We start from the raw sequence: 23,588 nt of genomic DNA, 5'->3' as shown, positions 1-23,588 counted from the left end.
TTTATTATTTCTACTAGAAGTTATGAATGAATTGCTAGCAGTCTACAGTAAGGGTACAGGGAGGTGGTAACCATTTGGGGGGGTGTACCCGCTCTGTCTGAAAATGGCAGCACAGTTTGGATAGAGTGAGTCCTCACACCCCCAACTGGTTACCACTCCTCTGTACCCTTACTGAAGGCTAATAGCAATTAATTCACAACATCTAGTAGAAATAATAAAGGAATGGCACAATATACAGCCATAAGAATAGATGCTTCAGAATTTGTATTACATAGGGAATGCATGAAGCTATTGAACAGACATGTCAGGAAAGGTGAAAGGTCCTCTTTAAGATCTAATTCAATACATTAAATTTAAAAAATTTTTTTTTATAAACTGAAGAACTTTTGGGAACTTCTAACATACATAAACATCAGACACTCATTTAAACATACTACAAGTGTCAAATCCTACAGACTACAAGTGTCAAAAGTCAAAACCATAAAGTTTATGCTAAATGGGTAATAGATATAACTGAATTGGTGATCTGTGGTGAGTAGAGATGGCCCGAACTATCCGACGGCGAACAGTTCCCGGCGAACATAGCTTGTTCGCGTTCGCCTCTGCCGGGCGAACACATGCGATGTTCGGTCCGCCCCCTATACATCATCATTGAGCAAACTTTGACCCTGTACCTCACAGTCAGCAGACACATTCCAGCCAATCAGCAGCATACCCTCCCTCCCAGACCCTCCCACCTCCTGCACAGCATCCATTTTAGATTCATTCTGAAGCTGCAGTCTTAGTGAGAGGAGGGAGACTGTAACTGCTGCTGATTTAATTGGGAAATCGATAGCTAGGCTAGTGAATTCAGTGTCCACTCCAGTCCTGAAAGACTCATCTGATCTCTGCTGTAAGGACAGCGTCCTGACAGCACCCCAAAAAGCCCTTTTTAGGGCTGCAACATTAGTCTGCTTTTTTTTTTTCCTTTATATACATATTGCAGTTGCCTGGCCTGCCTGTGTGTGAGGAGCTGCAGGCCCACAGACTGTAGTGTGCCCACTGCCAGTGCTCACCCCTGTCATTCCGTGTGGCACAGGACTTTGCTTAAAAAAAGGCACTTAATTTTTACACTTTAATCTAAGGTTAGTTGCCTGCCAGTGTGTGTCAGGCTGACTTCCACTGACTGTAGTGTGCCCACTGCCAGTGCCCACCACTCATACCGGCTGGCACAGGACTTTGCATAAAAAAGGCATTTAATTTTTACACTTTAGTGTAATTTCAGCTGCTTGCCTGCTGCTAGTGTGTGTCAGGCCGACTTCAACTGACTGTAGTGTGCCCACTGCCAGTGCCCACCCCTGTCATCCCGTGTGGCACAGGACTTTGCTTAAAAAAAAGGCACTTCATTTTTACACTTTAATCTAAGGTTAGTTGCCTGCCAGTGTGTGTCAGGCCGACTTCCACTGACTGTAGTGTGCCCACTGCCAGTGCCCACCCCTGTCATCCCGAGTGGCACAGGACTTTGCTTAAAAAATAGGCACTTAATTTTTACACTTTAATCTAAGGTTAGTTGCCTGCCAGTGTGTGTCAGGCTGACTTCCACTGACTGTAGTGTGCCCACTGCCAGTGCCCACCACTCATACCGGCTGGCACAGGACTTTGCTTAAAAAAGGCATTTAATTTTTACACTTTAATGTAATTTCAGCTGCTTGCCTGCTGCTAGTGTGTGTCAGGCCGACTTCAACTGACTGTAGTGTGCCCACTGCCAGTGCCCACCCCTGTCATACCGAGTGGCACAGGACTTTGCTTAAAAAATAGGCACTTAATTTTTACACTTTAATCTAAGGTTAGTTGCCTGCCAGTGTGTGTCAGGCTGACTTCCACTGACTGTAGTGTGCCCACTGCCAGTGCCCACCACTCATACCGGCTGGCACAGGACTTTGCATAAAAAAGGCATTTAATTTTTACACTTTAGTGTAATTTCAGCTGCTTGCCTGCTGCTAGTGTGTGTCAGGCCGACTTCAACTGACTGTAGTGTGCCCACTGCCAGTGCCCACCCCTGTCATACCGAGTGGCACAGGACTTTGCTTAAAAAATAGGCACTTAATTTTTACACTTTAATCTAAGGTTAGTTGCCTGCCAGTGTGTGTCAGGCTGACTTCCACTGACTGTAGTGTGCCCACTGCCAGTGCCCACCACTCATACCGGCTGGCACAGGACTTTGCATAAAAAAGGCATTTAATTTTTACACTTTAGTGTAATTTCAGCTGCTTGCCTGCTGCTAGTGTGTGTCAGGCCGACTTCAACTGACTGTAGTGTGCCCACTGCCAGTGCCAACCACTGATACCGGGTGGCACAGTAGCTTGCCGATAAATAAGGCATTTAATTTTTAGACAGTAGTCTAAATTCAGTTGCTTGCCTGCTGCCAGTGTGTGTCAGGCCCGCTTCCACTGACTGTAGTGTGCCCACTGCCAGTGCCAACCACTGATACCGGGTGGCACAGTAGCTTGCCGATAAATAAGGCATTTAATTTTTAGACAGTAGTCTAAATTCAGTTGCTTGCCTGCTGCCAGTCAGTGTGTCAGGCCCTCTTCCACTGACTGTAGTGTGCCCACTGCCAGTGCCAACCACTCATACCGGGTGGCACAGTAGCTTGCCGATAAATAAGGCATTTAATTTTTACACTTTAGTGTAATTTCAGTTGCTTGCCTGCTGCCAGTGTGTGTCAGGCCCGCTTCTACTGACTGTAGTGTGCCCACTGCCAGTGCCAACCACTGATACCGGGTGGCACAGTAGCTTGCCGATAAATAAGGCATTTAATTTTTAGACAGTAGTCTAAATTCAGTTGCTTGCCTGCTGCCAGTGTGTGTCAGGCCCGCTTCCACTGACTGTAGTGTGCCCACTGCCAGTGCCAACCACTGATACCGGGTGGCACAGTAGCTTGTCGATAAATAAGGCATTTAATTTTTACACTTTAGTGTAATTTCAGTTGCTTGCCTGCTGCCAGTGTGTGTCAGGCCCGCTTCCACTGACTGTAGTGTGCCCACTGCCAGTGCCAACCACTGATACCGGGTGGCACAGTAGCTTGTCGATAAATAAGGCATTTAATTTTTACACTTTAGTGTAATTTCAGTTGCTTGCCTGCTGCCAGTGTGTGTCAGGCCCGCTTCCACTGACTGTAGTGTGCCCACTGCCAGTGCCAACCACTGATACCGGGTGGCACAGTAGCTTGCCGATAAATAAGGCATTTAATTTTTAGACAGTAGTCTAAATTCAGTTGCTTGCCTGCTGCCAGTCAGTGTGTCAGGCCCTCTTCCACTGACTGTAGTGTGCCCACTGCCAGTGCCAACCACTCATACCGGGTGGCACAGTAGCTTGCCGATAAATAAGGCATTTAATTTTTACACTTTAGTGTAATTTCAGTTGCTTGCCTGCTGCCAGTGTGTGTCAGGCCCTCTTCCACTGACTGTAGTGTGCCCACTGCCAGTGCCAACCACTGATACGCGCAGTGCCCCAATTTGGGAGTAAGAGGACCGACCAAGCTGCTTTTTCCATCTCCCGGTTCCTGAAATCAATTCAGTTTAGTGTATGAGAGTTTGGTCTGTCACTGTGAAGGCAGTCGAAGGTACCCGGCCTAAATTTTTTTTCATAAAAGGCAATTCCTGATATGGGACGTAACAGGGATTAAACTGATGAGAATAATACTACAGAAAATACCACTCATATCGGTGGAGGGAGCCAGCGTTTTTTTAACCATCTCCCCGTTCAAAAAATCTATTTAATAAATGGCCCCCAGATTGGGGATGTTAGAGGGATTAAACTGATGAGAATAGTACTACAGAAAATACCACTCATATCGGGTGTGACAGTAAATTGCACGGCGCAGATGCAGTCACCGTGGTTTAAAACAGAGTGGAGGGAGCCAGCGTTTTTTTAACCATCTCCCCGTTCGAAAAATCTATTAAATAAATGGCACCCAGATTGGGGACGTTAGAGGGATTAAACTGATGAGAATAGTACTACAGAAAATACCACTCATATCGGGTGTGACAGTAAATTGCACGGCGCAGACGCAGTCACCGTGGATTAAAACAGAGTGGAGGGAGCCAGCGTTTTTTTAACCATCTCCCCGTCCGAAAAATCTGTTTAATAAATGGCCCCCAGATTGGGGAGTCGGGGACGTTAGAGGGATTAAACTGATGAGAATAGTACTACAGAAAATACCACTCATATCGGGTGTGACAGTAAATTGCACGGCGCAGACGCAGTCACCGTGGATAAAAACAAAGGGGAGGGAGCCAGCGTTTTTTTAACCATCTCCCCGTTCGAAAAATCAATTCAATTGACCTTTCGGGGACCCTTGGTGTTGTACGTGGCTGGGTGGAGGAAGAAACCTTCAATGACATCACCGGGACGTGGCTAGCTTGGTATCCAACCTTGTGCAAATGGGGAGTTTGCGGTTGTGCAAATGAACTGTTTGCGGTGCATTAAAAGGGGAGTTTGGTCTGTCAATGTCTGTGATGCGGGCGTAACCCTTACACTACCTGATCGATACAACATCATACCTGATCGTATACACACACTGGATGTTTTAAAGCACGTTATTCCAAACAATTTAGGAATGTTAGTTGATTTATGCCCTTTATGGATTAAAACCCGACTCTGCGTCCACTACGTAATTTTCCATGGGAGTTTTGCCATAGATCCCCCTCCGGCATGCCACAGTCCAGGTGTTAGACCCCTTGAAACAACTTTCTCATCACTATTGTGGCCAGAAAGAGTCCCTGTGGGTTTTAAAATTCGCCTGTCTATTGAAGTCTATGGCGGTTCGCCCGGTTCGCCAGTTCGCGAACATTTGCGGAAGTTCGCGTTCGCTGTTCGCGAACTGAAAATTTTATGTTCGCGACATCACTAGTGGTGAGTTCTTGTGACTTTAATTCAATCCAGGTTCTTTGATAGGGTATATTATACTGCTGCCAAACTTAAGAAAAATGTTTTCCACATCTGATCTATGCTTCTGATGTCAGGATATGACTGGTACCTTCCATAACTATGTCTACAGTTGCTCTTAAGTATTTCCCTTCTGTTGAGATATTCTTATATTGTGACCTCTTTCAGCAAACCATCAGTATTTGGTCAGCATTTGATCAGTATTGGTAAGGCAAAAACAGTAGTGGGTCCAAAACAGAAATAATAAACACTGAACAGGTGATCAGATTACGTTTCACAGATATAGCATGGTCACAGTTGATAGAAACGTTGTAGATGAAATAAAATTTCTAAGTTTATTAGATATGTGTTAAAAGAAATGTAATGCCCTACCCCAATATATACAAACACAAAAAAATGGAAAATAAATATATTATTGGCCCTCTGAACTGCTATAGAGGGCAGCCAAATCACCCCTCAGTACTTCTTTATGAATCTGAAGAGGGATTAATGGCTGTCCAGAATGATGCGCTACAGAGTGTGTTTAAATAGTAACGCTATACACTCTGCAGTATGTTCAAGCTGGTATACACTGATGAAATCGCTGTAGCGCAGTATATCATCAGGACATTACCAGCTACTGCTAGTTCAGAGGTGCTAGCAGCCAGAAAATATAAAGCTGCGAGGCAGGAATCTAATTACACTTTGTGGGTAACAAATTGCTGACCTCCTCACTAATAATGTATAGTCCCTTCACTGCCCATATTGTTAAACAGCTTTATTGTCTTGGCTAAATTTACAAAGCGGCTTTCTACACTATCCCCATCAACACAATTGCGCTGAACCTGTACCTTATTCTATGCTCGCCGTTTCGCCGTTAAGGCTCATCAGGAGCTAGGTATATAAAGTTCAAGACAGACACATGGAACGCCATGCGACTCTTGTGTTGAGGCTACGGCATCGGCACTAGGGTGGCCATAATACGGCCGCCGCTCTCAGCTAATAAAATATGGGAAACCCCTCCCCTAAGGGGCGGATCCAGTGGCTGCCAGTGAACGGGAGTGCGGTGGGCGTGTCACACGGACTCAACGCACCCGCCCTTCCCCTCAGCCCATCTCGGCGACGCGATCCTCTCTGGAGTGTCAAAACACTCCCGTATAATTGCAGGGACCAAACAGCAATTATGTGAAGAACGGCAAACACCAGCAGGGCAGGTAATGAAAAAGTAAGGTGCAGAGGGATAAATCTTATAACAAGGTAATGCACATCTTAACTATTATAACCAGACAATGGCATGAGATGTGTTCCTCTAGTTGCAGAAATATATAAGTGCCAAAAGTCCACAATAAACAGTCCATATGAGCAAAGAGGACATGCATAGATACAGACGCATGTATCATGCTAATATAGATGATAAGACATGCATGTCTGCAGGATAATAAACAAGGACTCATATTCATCAGAATTGGGGAGGGGGATAATTCCAATTTTGGGTACATATAAGGAGGGCCAACAGGAGACAAAAGTCCCATTTAAATGAAACATGTGCAGTCAGGTCCATAAATATTGGGACATCGACACAATTGTAACATTTTTGGCTCTATACACCACCACAATGGATTTGAAATGAAACAAACAAGATGTGCTTTAACTGCAGACTGTCAGCTTTAATTTGAGGGTATTTACATCCAAATGAGGTGAACGGTGTAGGAATTACAACAGTTTGCATATGTGCCTCCCACTTGTTAAGGGACCAAAAGTAATGGGACAACTGGCTTCTCAGCTGTTACATGGCCAGGTGTGTGTTATTCCTTCATTATCCCAGTTACAATGAGCAGATAAAAGGTCCAGAGTTAATTTCAAGTTTGCTATTTGCATTTGGAATATGTTGCTGTCAACTCTCAAGATGAGATCCAAAAAGCTGTCACTATCAGTGAAGAAAGCCATCATTAGTCTGAAAAAAACAAAACAAACCCATCCGAGAGATAGCAAAAACATTAGGCGTAGCCAAAACAACTTTTTGGAACATTCTTAAAAAGAAGGAACGCACCGGTGAGCTCAGCAACACCAAAAGACCCGGAAGACTACGGAAAACAACTGTAGTGGATGACCGAAGAATTCTTTCCCTGGTGAAGAAAACACCCTTCACAACAGTTGGCCAGATCAAGAACCTGTCCAGGAGGTAGGTGTATGTGTGTCAAAGTCAACAATCAAGAGAAGACTTCACCAGAGTCAATACAGAGGGTTCACCACAAGATGTAAACCATTGGTGAGCTTCAAAAACAGGAAGGCCAGATTAGAGTTTGCCAAACGACATCTAAAAAGCCTTCACAGTTCTAGAACAACATTCTATGGACAGATAAGACCAAGATCAACTTGTACCAGAGTGATGGGAAGAGAAGAGTATGGAGAAGGAAAGTAACTGCTCATGATCCTAAGCATACCACCTCATCAATGAAGCATGGTGGTGGTAGTGTCATGGCGTGGGCATGTATGGCTGCCAATGGAACTTGTTCTCTTGTATTTATTAGTGATGTGACTGCTGACAAAAGCAGCAGGATGAATTCTAAAGTGTTTCGGGCAATATTATCTGCTCATATTCAGCCAAATGCTTCAGAACTCATTGGACGGCGCTTCACAGTGCAGATGGACAATGACCCAAAGCATACTGCAAAAGCAACCAAAGAGTTTTTTTACGGGAAAGAGGTGGAATGTTATGCAATGGCCAAGTCAATCACCTGACCTGAATCCGATTGAGCATGCATTTCACTTGCTGAAGACAAAACTGAAGGGAAAATGTCCCAAGAACAAGCAGGAACTGAAGACAGTTGCAGTAGAGGCCCGGCAGAGCATCACCAGGGATGAAACCCAGCATCTGGTGATGTCTGTGCGTTCCAGACTTCAGGCTGTAATTGACTGCAAAGGATTTGCAACCAAGTATTAAAAAGTGAAAGTTTGATTTATGATTATTATTATGTCCCATTACTTTTGATCCCTTCACAAGTGGGAGGCACATATGCATACTGTTGTAATTCCTACACCGTTCACCTGATTTGGATGTAAATACCCTCAAGTTAAAGCTGACAGTCTGCAGTTAAAGCACATCTTGTTGGTTTCATTTCAAATCGATTGTGGTGGTGTATAGAGCCAAAAATGTTAGAATTGTGTCGATGTCCTAATATTTATGGACCTGACTGTATATGAGATGTGTTCATTCAGACTTTCAGGATGTATGGTGCGTAGCCTGAATGTCCATTCTGTCTCCTCCTGTAGAAGTTTTGAATCAAAGTCACCCCCTCTAGGAGTCCTTCTAATCACCTCAATGCCTTGAAACCTAATGGCCTCCACTCTGCCGGAGTGACTGATGGATATGTGACGTGTGATAAGGGTATCAGCGTCATTACGGATGTCATTGAGATGTTCACCTATCCTCCGCCGAAACTCCCGTATAGTTTTGCTTACATATTGGAGGCCGCACGTACACGTTGCCAGATAGATAACACCTCTGGTTCTGCAATTTATAAATGACAAAATTGCAAATCTTTTTTGTGTCACTGTACTGATGAAACTGTTCCCCCGCTCAGTCGCTCCGCATGCCACACAGCTGCTACAGCAAAACATGCCCTTAAGTTGTTGATCAAGCCACGTCGCCGGCAGTGGAGTTTGTAAAAAGTTGTGCACCAATTGATCTCTTAAATTGCGGTCACGCGAAAGGTGATAGTCGGGGTGGCACCCACGAGGTGCCCCACATCTGGGTCTGATTTAAGGATGCCCCAATAGCAGGTGAGAACATTACGTACATTTCTATCTGCCTCATCAAACGTGGCAATAATACGGATTTGATTATCTTCACCCCCTCTGGTCCTTGGTACCAATAATATGTCACGATTTACTGCAAGTGAGTGCTGGTATGCGTTCATCAAGAACTGTTGTTGATATGCCCTGTCTGTAAACCTACTCTGAAGGTCCCTAGCTGCCACCTGGTAGTCTGCCAACCTAGAGCAGTTTCTATGCAGTCTCAAGTACTGCCCTTTGGGAATACCTTTTTTCGAAGGCACCGGATAATAGCGATCCCATTGTAGGAGGCTGTTTGTGGCTGTGTCCTTCCAGAACAGACATGTGCATATATTCCCTTCCAGATCCCTAAAAACATTGAGATCTAAGAAGGTGATGTGGTTTTGATGGATTTCCGACGTGAAATATAGTCCCAGGTTGTTCTTGTTAAGATCGGTGACAAAGTTCTTAAAGTCACTCACACTACCAGACCATAGGATCAACACGTCGTCGATGTAACGTAACCACAGACCAATATGTTTGGTCCATCTGTTTTCCTCCTCAGCAAAAAACACTTTTCGTTCCCACCAGCACAGGTAGAGATTAGCAAAGGTCGGTGCTCATGGGCTACCCATTGCCACTCCCCTGAGCTGGTGGAATAGGTGGCCATTAAACAGAAACACATTATTTTCCAAAATGAACTGTAGTAGTTCCAGTACAAACTCATTGTGACGCCACATGTGTGTACCCCATTACTGCAAGAAGGCCCCTACAGCCCCACACCCTTTTTGTTGGGGTATGGAGCTGTAGAGTGCCTCAACATCTAGGCTGGCCAACAAAGTCTGGTTATCAATATGGATTCCTTCCAGTTTCTTGATCACGTCCATAGTGTCTCTCATATAGGACGAGAGAGCCAAGACAAAGGGACGTAGGATTTTGTCTACGTACTGTATATGCTGATGTCTTGTGTGAGGCTCCCCACCCCAGAGACAATAGGTTTCCCCTTAAACATAGAAACATAGAATGTGTCGGCAGATAAGAACCATTTGGCCCTTCTAGTCTGCCCAATATACTGAATACTATGAATAGCCATGAATAGCCCTTGGCCCTATCTTATATGAAGGATGGCCTTATGCCTATCCCATGCATGCTTAAACTCCTTCACTGTATTTGCAGCTACCACTTCTGCAGGAAGACTATTCCATGCATCCACTACTCTCTCAGTAAAGTAATACTTCCTGATATTACTTTTAAACCTTTGCCCCTCTAATTTAAAACGATGTCCTCTTGTAGCAGTTTTTCTTCTTTTAAATATTCTCTCCTCTTTTACCTTGTTGATTCCCTTTATGTATTTAAAAGTTTCTATCCCCTCTGCCTCGTCTTTCTTCCAAGCTATACATGTTAAGGTCCTTTAATCTTTCCTGGTAAGTTTTATCCTGCAATCCATGTACTAGTTTAGTAGCTCTTCTCTGAACTCTCTCCAAAGTATCAATATCCTTCTGGAGATATGGTCTCCAGTACTGCGCACAATACTCCAAATGAGGTCTCACTAGTGCTCTGTAGAGCGGCATGAGCACCTCCCTCTTTCTACTGGTAATGCCTCTCCCTATACACCCAAGCATAAGGGCGGATACACCCTTGAGGGGGTCCGCCTTTTATGGATCTTTGGGAGGCTGTAGGACCAGGGGACTACTGGATACTTGGGGAGCAGAAAGGAAAATTCGGCCTGACTGATAAGCCTATCATCAAGGGCCGTAGCGAGGATGTTCCTCAGATCAATTTGGAACCTGTCGGTGGGATTGGTGTCAAGGACTCTATAGCAAATATTATCCTTTAGGATATTCAGACACATTGTCCTATACTATTCCCATCCCATGACTGTGATGTTGCCCCCCTTGTCAGCCTGCTTTATGACAATAGCGGGGTCACGTTCAAGGTATAGTAAGGTCTCCATTTCCACTATGGACAGGTTGGATCTGCCCATTCTCTGCCCCTCCAATGTCCTTAACTGATCAGTGGTAACTTTGAGGAATATATCCATCTGGGTATTATCCCCCAGCAGTGGGTTTTTTGTAGATGGAAGTTTGAGGTCAGTGAAGGGTCCATCACCTGGATTCCCCTCACCTTCCTCCAACATCCCTGCTAGTAGACGTACATCTTGCAATTCTTTTGGGTCTATACCCAGATCCATACACTGTTGTATATCGTGTGTGGCAAAAAAAAATTCTATTTCAACTTCCTAACAAAGAGGGTCCAATCCTTGACCCACCTAAAGAGGCTGAATGTACTAGTGTGGACAAATGATAGGCCTTTTTTAAGGACCTGAATTTCCAGTGAATTAAGGGGTCTGTCCGATAAGTTAATAACTAGGGATGAGCGAACCCGAACTGTATAGTTCGGGTTCGTACCGAATTTTGGGGTGTCCGTGACACGTACCCGAACCCGAACATTTTCTTAAAAGTCCGGGTTCGGGTTCGGTGTTCGGCGCTTTCTTGGCGCTTTTTGAAAGGCTGCAAAGCAGCCAATCAACAAGCGTCATACTACTTGCCCCAAGAGGCCATCACAGCCTTGCCTACTATTGGCATGGCTGTGATTGGCCAGTGCAGCATGTGACCCAGCCTCTATATAAGCTTGGGTCACGTAGCGCTGCACGTCACTCTGCTGATTCAAGCATAGGGAGAGGTTGCTGCTGCAACGTTAGGGCGAGATTAGGCAGATTAACTCCTCCAAAAGACTTAATTCAGTGATCGATCTCCAGCTGTGGATCATTGAAGTGCTGATATTGAATTGCTCACTTTTTTTAGGCTGCCCAGAGCGTTTTTATATCACTTTTTTCTGGTGTGATCGGCGGCCATTTTGTGGCTTGTGGTGCGCCAGCACAAGCTACCACCAAGTGCATTTAACCATCAATAGTGTGGTTATTTTTTACTATATCCTACATCAGCTGCAGGCTGAGCCTGTGTCACCCAAGTGCATTTAACCATCAACAGTGTGGTTATTTTTTGCAATATACTACATCAGGTGCAGGCTGAGCCTGTGTCACCCAAGTGCATTTAAACATCAACAGTGTGGTTATTTTTTGGCCATATACTACATCAGGTACAGGCTGAGCCTGTGTCACCCAAGTGCATTTAACCATCAACAGTGTGGTTATTTTTTGGCCATATACTACATCAGGTGCAGGCTGAGCCTGTGTCACCCAAGTGCATTTAACCATCAACAGTGTGGTAATTTTTTGGCCATATACTACATTAGGTGCAGGCTGAGCCTGTGTCACCCAAGTGCATTTAACCATCAATAGTGTGGTTATTTTTTGGCCATATACTACATCAGGGGCAAGTTAAGCCTGTCACCCAGGGCCTAAAAAATAGCCCTGACATTTATATTCCTCCAAATCAGTACTGTTTTAGCTGGTCAAGTTATTTGTAGTGACCGTAAAAGCACAGTTTTTGTTCTGGGTTGAAAAACTATTCCCAAATTTGCCATTCTCAAAATTAGTAGTTTCTGCTATATCAGGCCTACTTTAAATCTATCCCAAAAAGGGTATATTAGATTCAAGGTGCTGATAGTGTTATTCTGAAAAACTTAACACACACACTACAGTGCAGATACAAGTCTAATTCTGTGATTAAAGGTATACCTGTCACCCAGCGCCTAAAAAATAGCCCTGACATTTATATTCCTCCAAATCAGTACTGTTTTAGCTGGTCAAGTTATTTGTAGTGACCGTAAAAGCACAGTTTTTGTTCTGAGTTGAAAAACTATTCCCAAATTTGCCATTCTCAAAATTAGTAGTTTCTGCTATATCAGGCCTACTTTAAATCTATCCCAAAAAGGGTATATTAGATTCAAGGTGCTGATAGTGTCATTCTGAAAAACTTAACACACACGCTACTGTGCAGATACAAGTCTAATTCTGTGATTAAAGGTATACCTGTCACACAGGGCCTAAAAAATAGCCCTGACATTTATATTCCTCTAAATCAGTACTGTTTTAGCTGGTCAAATTATTTGTAGTGACCGTAAAAGCACAGTTTTTGTTCTGGGTTGAAAAACTATTCCCAAATTTGCCATTCTCAAAATAAGTAGTTTCTGCTATATCAGGCCTACTTTAAATCTATCCCAAAAAGGGTATATTAGATTCAAGGTGCTGATAGTGTCATTCTGAAAAACTTAACACACACGCTACAGTGCAGATACAAGTCTAATTCTGTGATTAAAGGTATACCTGTCACACAGCGCCTAAAAAATAGCCCTGACATTTATATTCCTCCAAATCAGTACTGTTTTAGCTGGTCAAGTTATTTGTAGTGACTGTAAAAGCACAGTTTTTCTTCTGGGTTGAAAAACTATTCCCAAATTTGCCATTTTCAAAATTGTGCTGAACGGGAACAATGAGGAAAACATCTAGTAAGGGACGCGGACGTGGACATGGTCGTGGTGGTGTTAGTGGACCCTCTGGTGCTGGGAGAGGACGTGGCCGTTCTGCCACAGCCACACGTCCTAGTGTACCAACTACCTCAGGTCCCAGTAGCCGCCAGAATTTACAGGGATATTTGGTGGGGCCCAATGCCGTTCTAAGGATGGTAAGGCCTGAGCAGGTACAGGCATTAGTCAATTGGGTGGCCGACAGTGCATCCAGCACGTTCACATTATCTCCCACCCAGTCTTCTGCAGAAAGCGCACAGATGGCGCATGAAAACCAAGCCCATCAGTCTGTCACATCACCCCCATGCATATCAGGTAAACTGTCTGAGCCTCAAGTTATGCAGCAGTCTCTTATGCTGTTTGAAGACTCTGCTGCCAGGGTTTCCCAAGGGCATCCACCTAGCCCTTCCCCAGGGGTGGAAGAGATAGAATGCACTAACGCACAACCACTTATGTTTCCTGATGATGAGGACATGGGAATACCACCTCAGCACGTCTCTGATGATGACGAAACACAGGTGCCAACTGCTGCGTCTTTCTGCAGTGTACAGACTGAACAGGAGGTCAGGGATCAAGACTGGGTGAAAGACGATGCAGGGGACGATGAGGTCCTAGACCCCACATGGAATGAAGGTCGTGCCACTGACTTTCACAGTTCGGAGGAAGAGGCAGTGGTGAGACCGAGCCAACAGCGTAGCAAAAGAGGGAGCAGTGGGCAAAATCAGAACACCCGCCGCCAAGAGACTCTGCCTGCTACTGACCGCCGCCATCTGGGACCAAGCACCCCAAAGGCAGCTTCAAGGAGTTCCCTGGCATAACACTTCTTCAAACAATGTGCTGACGACAAGACCCGAGTGGTTTGCACGCTGTGCCATCAGAGCCTGAAGTGAGGCATTAACGTTCTGAACCTTAGCACAACCTGCATGACCAGGTACCTGCATGCAAAGCATGAACTGCAGTGGAGTAAACACCTTAAAAACAAGGAAGTCACTCAGGCTCCCCCTGCTACCTCTTCTGCTGCTGCCGCCTTGGCCTCTTCTGCTGCTGCAGCCTCGGCCTCTTCCTCCGCCTCTGGAGGAACGTTGGCACCTGCCGCCCAGCAAACATGGGATGTACCACCAACACCACCACCTGCGTCACCAAGCATCTCAACCATGTCACACGGCAGCGTTCAGCTCTCCATCTCACAAACATTTGAGAGAAAGCGTAAATTCCCACCTAGCCACCCTCGATCCCTGGCCCTCAATGCCAGCATTTCTAAACTACTGGCCTATGAAATGCTGTCATTTAGGCTGGTGGACACAGACAGCTACAAACAGCTCATGTCGCTTGCTGTCCCACAGTATGTTGTTCCCAGCCTCCACTACTTCTCCAAGAGAGCCGTGCCTTCCCTGCACAACCAAGTGTCCGATAAAATCAAGTGTGCACTTCGCAACGCCATCTGTGGCAAGGTCCACCTAACCACAGATACGTGGACCAGTAAGCACGGCCAGGGACGCTATATCTCCCTAACTGCACACTGGGTAAATGTAGTGGCGGCTGGGCCCCAGGCGGAGAGCTGTTTGGTGCACGTCCTTCCGCCACCAAGGATCGCAGGGCAACATTCTTTGCCTCCTGTCTCCTCCTCCTCCTACTCAGCTTCCTCCTCCTCTTCTTCCACCTGCTCATCCAGTCAGCCACACACCTTCACCACCAACTTCAGCACAGCCCGGGGTAAACGCCAGCAGGCCGTTCTGAAACTCATATGTTTGGGGGACAGGCCCCACACCGCACAGGAGTTGTGGCGGGGTATAGAACAACAGACCGACGAGTGGTTGCTGCCGGTGAGCCTCAAGCCCGGCCTGGTGGTGTGCAATAATGGGCGAATTCTCGTTGCAGCTCTGGGACTAGCCGGTTTGACGCACATCCCTTGCCTGGCGCATGTGCTGAATTTGGTGGTGCAGAAGTTCATTCGCAACTACCCCGACATGTCAGAGCTGCGGGCCGTCTGTTCGCGCTTCCGGCGTTCACACCCTGCCGCTGCTCGCCTGTCTGTGCTACAGAGTAACTTCGGCCTTCCCGCTCACCGCCTTATATGCGATGTGCCCACCAGGTGGAACTCCACCTTGCACATGCTGGACAGACTGTGCGAGCAGCAGCAGGCCATAGTGGAGTTTCAGCTGCAGCACGCACGGGTCAGTCGCACTGCGGAACAGCACCACTTCACCACCAATGACTGGGCCTCCATGCGAGACCTGTGTGCTCTGTTGTGCTGTTTCGAGTACTCCACCAACATGGCCAGTGGCGATGACGCCGTTATCAGCGTTACAATACCACTTCTATGTCTCCTTGAGAAAACACTTAGGGCGATGATGGAAGAGGAGGTGGCCCAGGAGGAAGAGGAGGAAGAGGGGTCATTTTTAGCACTTTCAGGCCAGTCTCTTCAAAGTGACTCAGAGGGAGGTTATTTGCAACAGCAGAGGCCAGGTACAAATGTTGCCAGACAGGGCCCACTACTAGAGGACGAGGAGGAGGAGGTGGAGGAGGATGAGGATAAAGCATGTTCACAGCGGGGTGGCACCTAAAGCAGCTCGGGCCCATCACTGGTGCGTGGCTGGGGGGAAACACAGGACGATGACGATACGCCTCCCACAGAGGACAGCTTGTCCTTACCTCTGGGCAGCCTGGCACACATGAGCGACTACATCCTGCAGTGCCTGCACAACGACAGCAGAGTTGCCCACATTTTAACGTGTGCGGACTACTGGGTTGCCACCCTGCTGGATCCCCGGTACAAAGACAATGTGCCCACCTTACTTCCCACACTGGAGCGTGATAGGAAGATGCGTGAGTACAAGCGCACGTTGGTAGACGCGCTACTGAGAGCATTCCCAAATGTCACAGGGGAACCAGTGGAAGCCCAAGGCGAAGGCAGAGGAGGAGCAAGAGGTCGCCAACGCAGCTGTGTCACGGCCAGCTCCTCTGAGGGCAGGATTAGCATGGCAGAGATGTGGAAAAGTTTTGTCACCACACCACAGCTAACTGCACCACCACCTGATACGGAACGTGTTAGCAGGAGGCAACATTTCACTAACATGGTGGAACAGTACCTGTGCACACCCCTCCACGTACTGACTGATGGTTCGGCCCCATTCAACTTCTGGGTCTCCAAATTGTCCACGTGGCCAGAGCTAGCCTTTTATGCCTTGGAGGTGCTGGCCTGCCCGGCGGCCAGCGTTTTGTCTGAACGTGTATTCAGCACGGCAGGGGGCGTCATTACAGACAAACGCAGCCGCCTGTCTACAGCCAATGTGGACAAGCTGACGTTCATAAAAATGAACCAGGCATGGATCCCACAGGACCTGTCCATCCCTTGTGCAGATTAAACATTAACAACCTCCCCTTAACAATATATTATTGTACTCCAGGGCACTTCCTCATTCAATCCTATTTTTATTTTCATTTTACCATTATATTGCGGGGCAACCCAAAGTTGAATGAACCTCTCCTCTGTCTGGGTGCCGGGGCCTAAATATGTGACAGTGGCCTGTTCCAGTGGTGGGTGACGTGAAGCCTGATTCTCTGCTATAACATGAAGACTGATTCTGTGCTGACATGAAGCCAGATTCTCTGTTACAGGACCTCTCTCCTCTGCCTGGGTGCCTGAGCCTAAATATGTGACAGTGGCCTGTTCCAGTGGTGGGTGACGTGAAGCCTGATTCTCTGCTATGACATGAAGACTGATTCTCTGCTGACATGAAGCCTGAATCTCTGTTACGGGACCTCTCTCCTCTGTCTGGGTGCCAGGGCCTAAATGTGTGACAGTGGCCTCTTCCAGTGGTGGGTGACGTGAAGCCTGATTCTCTGCTATGACATGAAGACTGATTCTGTGCTGACATGAAGCCAGATTCTCTGTTACGGGACCTCTTTCCTCTGCCTGGGTGCCTGGGCCTAAATATGTGACAGTGGCCTCTTCCAGTGGTGGGTGACGTGAAGCCTGATTCTCTGCTATGACATGAAGACTGATTCTGTGCTGACATGAAGCCAGATTCTCTGTTACGGGACCTCTCTCCTCTGTCTGGGTGCCAGGGCCTAAATGTGTGACAGTCGCCTGTTCCAGTGGTGGGTGACGTAAAGCCTGATTCTCTGCTATGACATGAAGACTGATTCTGTGCTGACATGAAGCCAGATTCTCTGTTACAGGACCTATCTCCTCTGTCTGGGTGCCGGGGCCTAAATGTGTGACAGTGGCCTGTTCCAGTGGTGGGTGACGTGAAGCCTGATTCTCTGCTATGACATGAAGACTGATTCTGTGCTGACATGAAGCCAGATTCTCTGTTACGGGACCTCTCTCCTCTGTCTGGGTGCCGGGGCCTAAATATGTGACAGTGGCCTGTTCCAGTGGTGGGTGACGTGAAGCCTGATTCTCTGCTATGACATGAAGACTGATTCTGTGCTGACATGAAGCCAGATTCTCTGTTACGGGACCTCTCTCCTCTGTCTGGGTGCCAGGGCCTAAATGTGTGACAGTGGCCTCTTCCAGTGATGGGTGACGTGAAGCCTGATTCTCTGCTATGACATGAAGACTGATTCTGTGCTGACATGAAGCCAGATTCTCTGTTACGGGACCTCTCTCCTCTGTCTGGGTGCTGGGGCCTAAATATGTGACAGTGGCCTGTTCCAGTGGTGGGTGACGTGAAGCCTGATTCTCTGCTATGACATGAAGACTTATTCTGTGCTGATATGAAGCCAGATTCTCTGTTAATGGACCTCTCTCCTCTGTCTGGGTGACGGGGCCTAAATATGTGACAGTGGCCTGTTCCAGTGGTGGGTGACGTGAAGCCTGATTCTCTGCTATAACATGAAGACTGATTCTGTGCTGACATGAAGCCAGATTCTCTGTTACGGGACTTCTCTCCTCTGCCTGGGTGCCTGGGCCTAAATATGTGACAGTGGCCTGTTCCTGTGGCGGGTGACGTGAAGCCTGATTTTCTGCTATGACATGAAGACTGATTCTCTGCTGACATGAAGCCTGAATCTCTGTTACGGGACCTCTCTCCTCTGTCTGGGTGCCAGGGCCTAAATGTGTGACAGTGGCTTCCTCCAGTGGTGGGTGACGTGAAGCCTGATTCTCTGCTATGACATGAAGACTGATTCTGTGCTGACATGAAGCCAGATTCTCTGTTACGGAACCTCTCTCCTCTGCCTGGGTGCCTGGGCCTAAATATGTGACAGTGGCCTGTTCCAGTGGTGGGTGACGTGAAGCCTGATTCTCTGCTATGACATGAAGACTGATTCTCTGCTGACATGAAGCCTGAATCTCTGTTACGGGACCTCTCTCCTCTGTCTGGGTGCCAGGGCCTAAATGTGTGACAGTGGCCTCTTCCAGTGGTGGGTAACGTGAAGCCTGATTCTCTGCTATGACATGAAGACTGATTCTGTGCTGACATGAAGCCAGATTTTCTGTTACGGGACCTCTCTCCTCTGCCTGGGTGCCTGGGCCTAAATATGTGACAGTGGCCTCTTCCAGTGGTGGGTGAAGTGAAGCCTGCTTCTCTGCTATGACATGAAGACTGATTCTGTGCTGACATGAAGCCAGATTCTCTGTTACGGGACCTCTCTCCTCTGTCTGGGTGCCGGGGCCTAAATATGTGACAGTGGCCTGTTCCAGTGGTGGGTGACGTGAAGCCTGATTCTCTGCTATGACATGAAGACTGATTCTGTGCTGACATGAAGCCAGATTCTCTGCTATGGAATGAAGAGACTAATTCTCTGCTGACATGAAGCCAGATTCTCTGCTATGGCATGAAGAGACTGATTCTCTGCTGACTTGAAGCCAGATTCTCTGCTATGGGGCCTCTGTCCAATTGATATTGGTTAATTTTTTATTTTTATTTTTTTTATTTTAATTCATTTCCCTATCCACATTTGTTTGCAGGGGATTTACCTACATGTTGCTGCCTTTTGCAGCCCTCTAGCCCTTTCCTGGGCTGTTTTACAGCCTTTTTAGTGCCGAAAAGTTCGGATCCCCATTGACTTCAATGGGGTTCGGGTTCGGGACGAAGTTCTGGTCGGGTTTGGATCCCGAACCCGAACATTTCCGTGAAGTTCGGCTGAACTTCTCGAACCCGAACATCCAGGTGTTCGCTCAACTCCATTAATAACCTGTAAATCACTAAAGGATCTATTTACACCAGACATCTCACCCCTAGTATCAGGGCCCCTGTGCGTCCCTTCGTACATTGACTTCACTAGTTCTTTCTGACCCCTTAATTCACTGGAAATTCAGGTCCTTAACTACCTCCCGACCACCTAACGCAGGAATGCGTCCTGCGGGCGCCCGGTTATTCCTCCTGGACGCATGGGCGCGTCATCTCGCGAGACGCGAGATTTCCTGTGAACGCGCGCACACAGGAGCGCGCGTTCACAGGATCGGAAGGTAAACGAGCTGATCTACAGCCTGCCAGCGGCGATCATTCGCTGGCAGGCTGTAGATGCGATTTTTTTTAACCCCTGAAAGGTATATTAGACGTTGTTTTGTTAACAGCGTCTGATATACCTGCTACCTGGTCCTCTGGTGGTCCCTTTTGCTAGGATCGACCACCAGAGGACACAGGCAGCTCTGTAAAGTAGCACCAATTACCACACTACACCCCCCCCCTGTCACTTATTAACACCTTATTAACCCCTGATCACCCCATATTGACTCCCTAATAAACCCCCCTGTCATTGATAACCCCCCTATAAGGCTCCATTAAGACGTCCGTAGGGACACCGCGGATCCGAAAAACACGGACACCGGCAATGTGCTTTCCGCATTTTGCGGATCTGCACATTGCCAGAACTATATAGAAAATGCCTTTTCTTGTCCGCAATTGTGGACAAGAATAGGAATGTTCTATAGGCTCTACAAAAAACGCAGTGTTCGCCCGATCAGGCCTGATCTTGTGCGCACACTTGCTTGCAGTCCGCCCCACCGCAGTGATCACTGCAAAAACACCGTAAAATCGCTGCGGCGCTATAAAGATCACTTTTGAGGGGCATGGCGAGTTCATAGAAGATTTTTTGGGCACAAGTTAGCGGAAATTGATTTTTTATTTATTTTTTTTCTTACAAAGTCTCATATTCCACAAACTTGTGACAAAAAATAAAATCTCACATGAACTCACTATACGCCTCACGGAATCCAAATACGTAAAATTTTTTAGACATTTATATTCCAGACTTCTTCTCACGCTTTAGGTCCCCTAAAATGCCAAGGCAGTATAAATACCCCACATGTGACCCCATTTTGGAAAGAAGACACCCCAAGGTATTTTGTGAGGGGCATCCAAATGCGTAAAAAATGCCCTGTGAAATCGTAAAGATTCTCATTGGAATTTGGGCCCCTTTGCTGCGAAAAAGTGTCACACATGTGGTAGAGCCGTACTGAGGAGAAGTAGGGCAATGTGTTTTGGGGTGTATTTTTACATATACCCATACTGTGCGTGAGAAATATCTCTGTAAATTGACAACTTTGTATAAAAAAATGGAAAAGGTTGTCTTTTACAGAGATATTTATCTCACCCAGCATGGGTATATGTAAAAATACACCTCAAAACACATTGCCCTACTAATTCTCAGTACGGCGATACCACATGTGTGACACTTTTTTGCACCTTAGGTGCGCAAAGGGGTCCAAATTCCAATGAGAATCTTTACGATTTCACAGGGCATTTTTTACGCATTTGGATTCCAATTTACTTCTCACGCTTTAGGGCCCCTAAAATCCTAAAATGCAAGGGCAGTATAAATACCCCACAAGTGACCCCATTTTAGAAAGAAGACACCCCAAGGGGTGTGGTGAGTTCATGTAAAAAAAAAAATTTTGTCACAAGTTAGTGGAATATGAGACTTTGTAAGAAAAAAATAAAATAAAATCATTTTCCGCTAACTTGTGACAAAAAATAAAAACTTCCATGAACTCACTGTGCCCATCAGCGAATACCTTAGGGCAGGGGTGTCAAACTCAAATACACAGTGGGCCAAAATGTAAAACTTGAACAAAGTCGCGGGCCAGCATTGAACAAATGAACCTTTTTAACATGGACCCAAACAAGATTTGCTTTAACATTGAATATGGAACAAGCATATTCATTTATTAAATAAGATTTAAATAATAATAAATAATAATAATTTTTAAAATAAAATAACAATAATAAAATCAATCAACCATTCAAGCCCATGTCTTGGAGTAGCAAGAAAAAGTGCATAAAGAAAACATTAATTATTGCTCAGTTTGCTGCACACTGATCTAATCTGATGTGCCCAAGCCAGATACCTGGCATCTCTTCTTGGATGATAGTTCATCAATGTCTGGGCTCAGGCTTTGAGCTGAGGAAATCCTCAGTATTGAGTGAAGGTGTTCATCAGTCAGACGTCTCCTGTGAGATGTTTTGGTCATCTTCATCGAGGAGAAAAGTTGCTCACATAGATAAGTGCTGCCGAACATGGAGAGCATCTGAGCAGCTTGGGTGCGGAGCTGAGGCATTGTGTCAGGGATGAACTGTGAAAATTGTGCGGCGCCCACAGCATCATACTTTGACTTCAGCGTGTCATTACACTGGAGTTCATATAGCTCCATTTGGAGGTTGGTTGGTGCGTTTTCCACATTAACTGCGAAGGGATTACTGAGCAGTTCAAACCTACATTTCTGGACATCAAAGTCGGCAAATCGCCGGCTAAACTCAGCGCCGAGTACACTGAGTTTTTCAGCAAACTGTGCGCATGGGAACAAGTTGGTAAAGAACTGCGTTTTCATGGTTTGGCAGCAGGGAAAATGGCCAAGGTTTCCTTGCAGCATCTGATTCTCCCACAGGCACAGTTTAGTTTTAAAAGCCCTCACTGCAGCGTACATGTCTGTGATGATGCGCCAGCGCCCCTGAAGCTGCAGGTTCAGCGCATCGAGATGGCTCGAGATGTCACACAGAAAGGCCAGCTCACACAGAAACTTTTTCTCCCGAAGATCTGCTGTGTCCTTCCCTTTGCTTTCCAGAAACTGACATATTTCCTCATGCAGCTCAAAACATCTATTCAGTACTTTTCCTCGGCTTAACCATCTCACCTCTGTGTGATACGGCACGTCTGAATACGCCGAACCACACTCCTCCAGAAAAGACTTAAACTGGCGGTGATTCAGACCTTTGGCTCTTATAAAGTTAACTACTTGTGTTACTGTGGTCATAACATGTTCCATCTTTAGGGCTTTGCCACACAGTGATTCCTGATGTATGATGCAGTGATAAACAGTTAGTTCACCTGCACAGTTCTCTTCATGCATCTTCTCCCGGACCCTGCCCACCAGTCCACTTGCTTTACCGCACATCGCTGGCGCACCATCTGTCGTTAATCCCACGAGTTTATCCCACGACAGCTTTATTTCAGTTACGCATTTGGAAACCTCCTCAAAGATTTCCTTTCCTGTGGTTGTGCCATGCATTGATTTGAATCCCAATAGCTCCTCCATAACACACATATTTGAGTCCACTCCACGGATGAAGACTGACAGCTGAGCAGTATCAGATGCGTCGCTGCTCTCATCCACAGCAAGGGAGAATGCAACAAAATCTTTTCCCTTTTCCAAAAGCTGGTCATACAGATTGGTGGCAAGATCACATGTGCGATGAGCTACTGTGTTTCTGCTCAGGCTCACGTTTGAAAAGGCTTGCTTTTTCTCTGGGCACACGATGTCACAAACTTTCAACATGCACTTTTTCACAAACTCTCCCTCATTAAAGGGCCAGGCTGATTTTGCGATCTCTACTGCTACAATATAACTAGTTTTACAGCAGCCTCACTTTGTGATGTGGCTTTTTTGAACATATTCTGTTGTGAAACCAAACTTCTTTTCATCTCCTCCACTTTCTGGCTCTTTTGAGTCATGTCCAGGTCCTTGTACTTGTCATGGTGTTTTGTTTCATAGTGTCGTCGAATGTTGTACTCCTTAGTTATAGCCACGTTGACTCCACAAATCAGACAAACAGGTCTGTCTTTTACATATGTAAACAGATATTCTGTCTCCCACCTGTCCAGAAAGTTCCTGTTGTCTGCCTTTCTTTTTGCCATTTTTGGAAAGGGGTTCCACAGTGACAGTTGTAGCTTGAGATCGCTATGACTTCTGTCACACAGGTGAGGGCGTTTCTGGGACCTGTCCTTATTGACGCACCAAAACATCAGCAAGGCATTATGGGATTTGTAGTATTAGCGATGAATGAATGCGCTGTATAATACCGGCGGGCTAGCTCTAGTAGTCATTTGGTATAGCCTCGCGGGCCAAATATAATTACACTGCGGGCCAAATTTGGCCCGCGGGCCAGAGTTTGACACCTATGCCTTAGGGTGTCTACTTTCCGAAATGGGGTCATTTGTGGGGGTTTTCTACTGCCTGGGCATTGTAGAAACTCAGGAAACATGACAGGTGCTCAGAAAGTCAAAGTGCGTAAATTCACATTTTTGCACCA

At 46.4% G+C, this 23,588-nt stretch overlaps 1 protein-coding gene across 1 annotated transcript; it reads right to left on the bottom strand.

Moving 5' to 3' along the window:
- Positions 1–21,382: 21,382 nt before the first annotated feature.
- LOC120993711 (general transcription factor II-I repeat domain-containing protein 2-like) lies at positions 21,383–23,193 on the bottom strand. Its single transcript, XM_040422184.1, is given in 2 exon segments — positions 21,383–22,908; positions 22,911–23,193. Coding segments are annotated over 2 exon segments (1,809 nt in total).
- Between the last annotated feature and the right edge of the window lie 395 nt (positions 23,194–23,588).

Source organism: Bufo bufo, chromosome 3 (assembly GCF_905171765.1).
Source record: "Bufo bufo chromosome 3, aBufBuf1.1, whole genome shotgun sequence".
Lineage (NCBI taxonomy): Eukaryota > Metazoa > Chordata > Amphibia > Anura > Bufonidae > Bufo > Bufo bufo.
The sequence above is the reverse complement of the archived record's forward strand: the minus strand, read 5'-3'. Positions and strand labels throughout refer to the sequence as shown.